Source organism: Phalaenopsis equestris, unplaced genomic scaffold, assembly GCF_001263595.1.
Source record: "Phalaenopsis equestris unplaced genomic scaffold, ASM126359v1 Scaffold000174, whole genome shotgun sequence".
NCBI lineage: Eukaryota > Viridiplantae > Streptophyta > Magnoliopsida > Asparagales > Orchidaceae > Phalaenopsis > Phalaenopsis equestris.
The window spans coordinates 158,912-168,001 of record NW_018164616.1 but is presented as its reverse complement, the minus strand read 5'-3'; the positions used below and the strand labels follow the sequence as shown (position 1 = coordinate 168,001).

General features: G+C 34.4%; 1 protein-coding gene across 1 annotated transcript in view; it reads left to right on the top strand.

Moving 5' to 3' along the window:
- Positions 1–1,649: 1,649 nt before the first annotated feature.
- LOC110022186 (transmembrane 9 superfamily member 3-like) overlaps positions 1,650–9,090 on the top strand; it is a 17,063-nt gene continuing 9,622 nt past the window's right edge. Inside the window, 7 exon segments of the mRNA XM_020721007.1 lie at positions 1,650–1,944; positions 2,830–2,870; positions 3,000–3,585; positions 4,476–4,613; positions 5,262–5,418; positions 5,519–5,989; positions 5,991–6,004. Of these exon segments, the coding sequence (XP_020576666.1) occupies positions 1,808–1,944; positions 2,830–2,870; positions 3,000–3,585; positions 4,476–4,613; positions 5,262–5,418; positions 5,519–5,989; positions 5,991–6,004 (1,544 nt within the window). The 5' untranslated portion in view covers positions 1,650–1,807.

Sequence of the window (9,090 nt, the reverse complement as noted above, 5' to 3'; positions counted from 1 at the left end):
TTATTTTATTTCGATTATTGTGTTACCCATTGTTAAGTGAGATGCCACTTCTAGATATAATATTTGAACTTAAAGTTTCTTTAGGATTATGAATGTAATTTATATTTTCATGTATGTGTTATTAAGCCTGAAATGGTTATCTTACACACTCCACAACAATACAATGGCAAAATTGTATTTTTTTCATAAATAACTGTAACGTAGCTATTACACAACCTAATTAAACAAATAGACACATGTCACAACTTCCCCGCAACAACTTCTCTGCAACAACTTCTTCTCAGCAACTTGTTCGCTCAACAGTTATGCAACAATTTGTTAAAATAGATGCAGTTGCCCCAAACATACTATTATTCTCTTTCTAAAAGATTATGACCAGTTATGCAGTGTTTATTTGCAAATGCAAGGAAGTTTTATTGTACATCATGTAAGTTTTTTTTTTTTTTCAGGAAATATTACTCAAAATAACTATAAACACATATCTCACACCCAAACTTTAATATTTACACCCTCAACTGCAAATTAACAACTATATACAGTTCTCGACACTGTTAAGCATAGAGACTTTAAATTCCTATGAAATTCCCATATTTTTTCTCCCTTCCACCCTTATCCTATCCAATGTATAAAGGTCTTTGAAACTATTGTCTTTCTCCTCTTTCCACCTCACTCCTACAACACTACAACAATGGTAGGATCATGTGACATCTGAAACTCACATCGTTCTCCTCATTCCGCCTCGCTCCTACTCGAAACCATTTACAAAGGCATCTTGCCAAACACTAAGCCGACAACTTAAAATCCCGTAGAATCTTAAATCCTATTTATTCTCCTGCCAATAAGTAAACATGACATCTCTATGGGCCCGTTTGGGGCAGCTTATTTGGTGCAGCGACGTTTTGAAAACGCACCTAGGCTGTTTGGGTAAACTGCATTTTGACAGCTTATGCGTTTTTAAAACACTGAAAACAGTATTTTCACACCGCACCTGTCTAGGTGCTGTGATAGCTTTCTGACAGTAATCAAATTTTTCCAAAAAATAAAAATTTGTAATAGTCATTGCACCTAGCTTATCAGCAGCTATTTTTATTCAGCTTATAAGCATATTATTTATTAATCTGTAGCTGCCCCCAAACAGTCTCTAAATCTTACAGATTTTAAGTTCTTTCCTCCAATTTGCATTAAATCTAGGTATGAGAATTTGAGAGTTGAAGCTCAAGAAGACGATTGGCGGTGGAGATGGGAGAAAAATGAGGGTTACCTTCCTCAATGATTTTGGGAAGAAGAAAAAAAGATGAGAATTTAAGAGGTCTTTGTTGGCTAAAATTATTTTAAAACTCATATCGGTTAACCCAAATTGAGCAAGAAGGGGTTTTCATGAACCCAACAGAAATAGGATTTTAATTGTGAGGTGTTAATTTTATTTTTATTTGAATGTTTTAGCTGCCTAATATTTATTTAAATTTAAAAGTAACATACTTTTAAAATTTCGCCTCTCTGATGTGCTAAAATAATTTTGGATGCAATAAAAGTAAATAAAAACTTTGATTGTTGAATATGTAAATAATGAAATCTTCAAGTGCTTTGCACTTGATCTCTCATTAACAAGGACAAAGAAAGTCATCCGATATTCATTTATGACAAGATTAAAAAATTTTTCGACGGCTCTATAACTCCATTTCCAATTGCCTGCAAAGTTTCCTGTTTCAGAACTGAGCTATCTTCCGTTACCAAGTTCTGATTTTTTTCCTCTGATTCGTTGTCATCGTGACGACCCAAATAGGGAGAGGCAGGGGAGACGAAGACCATGGCGTCGGTGAAGCTAGCGCTGCTGCTTTGTTTCGGGATGGTTGGAGTCGCATCGGACGCATCCGATCACCGCTACAAACCTGATGAAGTTGTCCCTTTGTACGCCAACAAGGTTGGGCCCTTCCATAACCCTAGGTATGGATCTCGTTTCAGTTTTGTACTTGTGATTTCGGGCAGCTGTTTTCGATTTAGATTTTCTCTGGTTCCTCCATGATAGGCTTTGGATGCCGTAAACCGTGATAGATCTGGTCTTAGTACGCGTTGTTTTTTTTTTGTTGATTTTGTTTGCAGATGCTGACCATAATTTTTCTTTTTTTTTTTACTTTCGACATGAACCCTGTAAATTAAATTTTTTTAACGGTTAGGAGCTTAAATTCATTCTGAAAATGGACCCTTTTTTGGTTGATTGTGCGAACGTCTGTTGAATTTCACCTGCCCTTTGAATCGTTCTGTCTTTTGAGATGTGGATTTTCTACACTGATGAAGGCAGATCTTGCTATCAAGTGGTGGCCTGTTATTTTTTTGAGATGGCTTTTTTACGATTAGATGGTTCCATTTTAAATACCAGGAGTTTTTATAGCTTCAACTCCTTCTGCAACATTATGTTGTCTGGTCAGCTCAGGCAGAGCTGCTCTCTTCGATTCTTTCTTTAATTTTTGCTATTTTTGACATGGCAGTTTAGGGAAGTTATGCAAGCACCCCTTTTTGTATGATTTAATTCTACAACCTGTTTGTCTCACCCATCAAATTAGAAAATTTTAGTACCAAGTGTCAATGGACAAAACCTTTCGAAAAAATTGATTATATATTAAAATTAAAGAAATAAAGTTTAAATGGTTGCTTTATGGTGGTTGTTGGTGCTTAAGTCTTCTTGAAGAATGAAAAAGAGAAGGCTAAAATGTTCTCATGGTGGTTCTGAGTTTTCTAGACCTGAATATGGTTATCCCAGGTGTTTTGTTAGTCATATTATTCAATTAAATCGTTTTTGTTTGTTAATTCTCATTTTTTTTATCTCTGCAGTGAGACTTACAGGTACTTCGATCTCCCCTTCTGTTCCCCAGGTGAGCATCCCCGCATCTCTTCCTCTCTTCAACTAATCCTCCTTGTCCATGGCTTCTATCTCACTTCTCTTCCTCTTTATGTATTCTATAGTCCACACTTCTTATTTTACTTGCTAAATCACTTAACAGAACCTGTAAAAGATAAACTAGAAGCTCTTGGAGAAGTTCTGAATGGCGATCGCTTGGTTGATGCACCATACAAGCTTGATTTCCGTGTTGATCATGAATCCGCATCGGCGTGCAAAAAACATCTCACTAAAGAAGAAGTGGCGAAATTCAGGAGCGCAGTTGATAAGGAGTATTATTTTCAGATGTACTATGATGACCTTCCTTTGTGGGGTTACATTGGGAAAGTTGACAGAGATGGAAGGACCGACCCTAGCGAGTACAAGTACTTCCTTTACAGGCATATCATGTTCGAAATTTATTACAACAATGATCGTGTTATTGAGATCAATGCTCACGCTGATACAAATTCAATGGTTGACATTACCGAGGACAAAGAGATGGATGTGGAGTTCATGTATTCTGCAAAGTGGAAGGAAACTGTCACTCCTTTTGAGAAAAGGATGGAGAAGTACTCACAAACTTCTTCCCTGCCACAACACTTGGAGATACACTGGTTCTCAATAATTAATTCATGCGTTACGGTGCTTCTGCTGACTGGATTCCTTGCCACAATCCTAATGAGAGTTTTGAAGAATGATTTTGTTAAGTAAGTGGTGTTTTGAAAAGTTGATCTTGCTTCTTAATTATCATTTTTTTGAAAAATTTATGCAGCATAGCGTATCGTTGAATATCTCTTAGAGTTTTATTGACATGTTTATATTGCATGATAAACCATCAATTAATTAGTTCCTTTAGGCGTAGAGGGATTGGCTCAGTAGGTTGATTTGGTTTCATGTTTTGTGAACTAATTATTTCAATTTATGTAACTTCAATCTAGCTTGTTTTGTTCAATAAAGGAAATGTTTGTGAAGTAATTCTCTCATTTCATTGGTGTAATACTTGGAAAATTTTTTTGGAAAAAAATAGTGATGCCGTTTCAGATTTTGCTGCATTTTTTATTGATTGAGAAATCAAGAAATTAAAAGGTCTGATTTCCTTGAACTAATTTAAGGCAGGTATTAAATCCTTTGATGGTTCAATGTTAATTTTTTGTTGGCTTTATTGTTTTGTAAAGGTGAGCAATAGGTTGTTATCGAGTCCAAGTTTTCTACATCATTATGATTTTACATGGGGTGGTCGTGGAGAAAGATACTTTTTGATGTCAATCAAGAGTTGAGGGTGGGTTGTTAGGAATTTGATTGCAAAAAGGTTTTAGTTATACATCAATGGAAGATACGTAGGTTGATTCATCAATTTCAAAGAAAAAATATATCAGCAAGGTTTTGGCTTTTAGGACTTGTCTTGACGTCTTCATTTATCTATTGAAAAATTGATTTGTATTTTTTAGATGATCATCGTATGTCAACTTAATGCTGTATGATCACATTTTATTAAAACAAATTCATTTTTCTTCATTTTCTAAATATTTGTAAATAAATGTTTTTGTTTTTTGGCTCAAGGACTTATGCTATCCTCATTGTGTTTTATTTGATTAAGATACACACATGATGAAGAGACAGGCGATGATCAAGAAGAGACTGGGTGGAAATATGTTCATGGTGATGTATTCAGGTTCCCCAAGAACAATTCTTTGCTAGCTGCTTGTCTTGGTTCTGGTACTCAATTGTTTGCTCTGTAAGTATGCATGACAGAACTTTGCACTTGTGTTATGGTTAGAAAGGAAAAAAAAGTGTTAGGATGGTCTCCTGACTTTTTGTGGAGGGTCATTTTAGTCTCAAAGTCTATGAAATGACAATTTAGTCCCCAGACTTTTTTAAAGCCAAGCCAAAATAATCCCCATAGAGGACTATGTTAACCCCAATTTAAAGAGTCTGGGGACTAATCTGATATTTTTTGTGGAATCTGGGACTAAAATAACATCACGTAAATACTATGGGGATTATTTTTACACTTTACTCTTTTCAAAAATGAGCATAGTGATGAAAACTTGAGAGAGAATTCTCAAAATTCTTTTTATTCAATATTCAACCTAAATGTTGCATATATAACTGAACCGGTCACTCCTAAATTACAATTTATCAAATTTATCTAGTCTAAAAAATGAAAAGGAAATAATTATGTAATAAACATAAATAGGGAGTGAATAAAACTAATCAAAGAGTTTCCCAAATTATCTCCAATTAATAGGGAGGCCAATCCCTCTATATTTCCTCACACAAATTATTTGCGATCATTGATTGCTTAGTGTGGAACTACAGTAATCTAAATATTTTCAATTATATTCTGAATTTTTTTTCTTTTTTCACTTTGCATGGGTCAAAGTACAATTTTTGTTTTTGCCCTTGCATTAGTGGGAGTATTCTACCCTTACAACCGGGGAGCTCTTTTTACCGCGCTAGTAGTTATTTATGCACTTACATCCGGGATCGCGGGTTATACTGCTACTTCTTTCTATTGTCAGATGGAAGGATCAAATTGGGTATGAGAATGTCTTATTTGTAAAGCCAATTTATCTTCCAATCCTTCATCATAATTATAAGTTCACCTTTTTTTTTTAATTACTTCAATGCTGGTGGCAGGTTAGGAATCTTCTATTAACAGGATTTCTTTTTTGCGGACCTCTCTTCTTGACATTCTGCTTCCTTAATACTGTTGCTATTGCATATAGTGCTACTGCAGCATTGCCGTTTGGTACAATTATTGTTATTGTTCTCATTTGGGCATTAGTAACATCTCCTTTGCTTGTTTTTGGCGGGATAGCTGGCAGAAACAGCAAGACAGAGTTCCAAGCTCCTTGTCGTACCACTAAATATCCAAGAGAAATTCCGCCGCTACCTTGGTATCGAAGAACCATACCGCAGATGGCAATGGCTGGTTTTCTACCATTCAGTGCCATCTACATTGAACTCTACTACATATTTGCCAGCGTGTGGGGTCACAGAATTTACACTATTTATAGTATTCTCTCTGTGGTTTTCGTAATTCTCCTTATTGTCACTGCATTTATTACTGTAGCAATGACCTACTTTCAGCTTGCTGCTGAAGATCATTGAATGGTGGTGGAGGTAGGTGGAGGTAAACTACTAATTTTCTTTTAATTTTTTATGACAATTAGTATGTTTGTCTGCAAAATTGTGTTGTATATTTGAAGTCATCGCGGAAAGCATATATTTTTTAGCAAATACTGAACCACTTTGCTTTCAGTTTACACTGTTTTAGCTCAGTTTGAATTTTGATCATCTTTAGTTCTATTATTAGTCTATGTTCTATATATTTTAAAATACGATATGCGTTGTTTTTTTCTGTATTGAAAAGTGAATAAATTCAGATTTAAAGAAAATAGCTTGGTGATGAAGAGTAAAAAATTTTCAGTTTAGTTTAGTATATTTTGTTACACAGTGGGGTGGGGCAGGCGGCAAGATCGTGATGTCATTTTCATAAAATTGTATAATTGAAATTCACCTAAACTTAATGAATTTCAAATACATTGAAAATGAACTACGTCGTGAATTCCAAATACATTGAAAATTTACATTGTATTTATTATTCTTTTGACTAAATGCTTAAATTTTCATCTTCGCATTAGTAAAACATAAGTTGAAGAGGCTTTAAAGAAAATGAACTCTGGAAAATAGTAAGACCTGATAGTGTTCTAATAGAAGTGTGAAAATACCTTAGGAGATATGAGAATTTTTTGGCTCGCTAAACTCTTTTTAATATTATTTTAAAGACAAAAGATACCCGATGAGTGGATAATAATATATTGTTATTATTTCTAAAAATAAAGTTGATGCATAAGAGTGTATAGGTTCTAAAGGAATAAAGTTAATGTGTCTTACATTAAAGTTTTGGGAGAGAATGATTGAACATAGGTTATATCGTGATACACAAATTTCTCAAAATCACTTTGGATTCATGTCGGGCAAGTCTACCTTGGAAGCTACACATTTACTGAGAGGTTTGATGGAGAAATACATAAAGAGTAAGAAAGATCTACATATTATTTTTGTTGATTTAGAAAAAACTTATGATAAGGTTTAAGAAAAGTACTTTGGAGAGTTCTAGAAAAGAAAGGTGTTGATATTTTTTATGTTCAAATCATTAAAGATATGTATACTAGAGCTGTTACTTGTGTTCGAACACAAGGAGGATTGACCGTGTATTTTTCTATTTCAGTTGGATTACACCAGAGACCGGCTTTAAGCCCATGTCCTTTCGCTTTAGTTATGGATGTTCTCACTAGACATTTAGAAGAGAATGTACTTTTGTCTATGCTTTTCACCGATGATATCTTTCTTGTGAATAAGATGAGAGAGAGCTCAAGAAAAAACTTGATTTATGGATGTCAACTTTAGAATCTAAAGTTTTCATTTGATTGGATCTAACACTGAATACATGAAATGTAATTTTAGTGGTAGTAGATCTAGTGGCGGAGTTGTAATAATTGATGATCAAACTATTAAAAGGAATGAACGTTTTAGATATATTGGGTTTATTGTTCAAAGTGATGGTGATATAGATGGGTTGTTATTAGTAGAATTCAAGCTGGATGGTTGGATGGTTGTTCAAGTTGGATGGTTGAAGTGGAGGAATACATCAAATCTATTGTGTGATAGAAAGTACATCTTAAGACCGGAAGGAAAATTTTATAAGATGGGGTTGAGACCCGCAATGCTTTATGGTGTATGTTTGCCTGTAAAAGAAAACATAAAATTAAGTATTGTTAAGATGAGAATGCTCAAGTTGATGAGTGGCTTTACACTTAGAGATAAAATGCCAAATTAATATATGTGTGGAAGGGTTGGAGTAGCTCCAATGACAGACAAGATTAGAGAAAGTCATCTAAGATGGTTTGGTCACATTAAACCTTGACCATCTGTGATCCTATTTGCAGAGCAGATGTTTTAAATTTGACTAATATTAAGAAAGGTAGAGGTATGCCTAAAAAGACTTGGGCATGTTGTCTAAATGATGTTCTTTATTAATTAGAATTAAATGAAAACATGACACTCAATAGGACACAATGGAGAAAAAAAGATTCATGTAGCTGATCCAACTAATTGTCCAACTAATTGGGACGAATGGCTTGTTGTTTTTTGTCATTGTTGTTGCAAATGCTTAAATTTTAAAACACCCTTACAGAAGAAAGGCATGCACTACTTTTGTTGCTGATCAAAGAACCTTTTAATGATCCCTTCATTCTCAATGATTGAGTTTTGGTACATTGAAATGTTCCGTAGTATTGCATTTTTTATCACCAAGATATCGTGGTTTAAGGTTCATTGTGTAGGCAAATTCTTTACCTCTTGGAAGAATGGTTCCTGGTTCAACAACTGTTGTAGTGGTACATCAACAACCCTACTCAATGTAGTTAGTGCGATACCCATTTATTCATGACATGCTTGATTAGTTAAAAAATAAGGTTTGATCAACCTTTATAAATTTATTTTCATTTATTGTTCTCATGACATCCATTTTTGGTATACCATAGTCCTCAACAAGTACTTCTTCCCTTCCTCAGTTATTTAAGGTTGACAGCTAGGAGTGTCCATTAATTGTTTAAATTAAAATAAAATCAAATTGAGTATATGTGGTTGGTTGTATTCAGTTTATTAAAGGGTGATTGGGTTGGTTTTGAAATAAGGGATTAGTGGACTGCAGCTTTTAGTTCGATTTTAGAAAAAATAGTTAAATTGAAAATCAAAATTATAATAATAAATATCTAATTTCAAGTTAATGAAATACCACTCCTTGGTAGATAGTAATACAGCATTGCATACCTATCATTGCAGATAAAACTACCAAACATAAGTGGAACTACCTCACATATCTAGATCTAGTTGAGATAGTCTTTGGCGATGCAAACTTCTCTCTACATGGGCAATCAATCCTCAGCTCAGACCACTTTTGACGCCAACCCAAAAGGTATGTGCTTGGATGAGTTGTGACGTCCAATTCCAATTTCTATATCAGAGTGGCTGAAATGAGGTTGTTTTGACTGTTGTTGTCGATGATGACATTGATTACCTTGGGTCCTTAATTAAACAATTTTTCCCATGGGTCCGTATTAGAGGATGACCTTGCCATTAGATCATTTTGCATAGTCCTCGGGGATGGAATGAGTCCACCTTTTCTAAAAGATGAAGAGCGG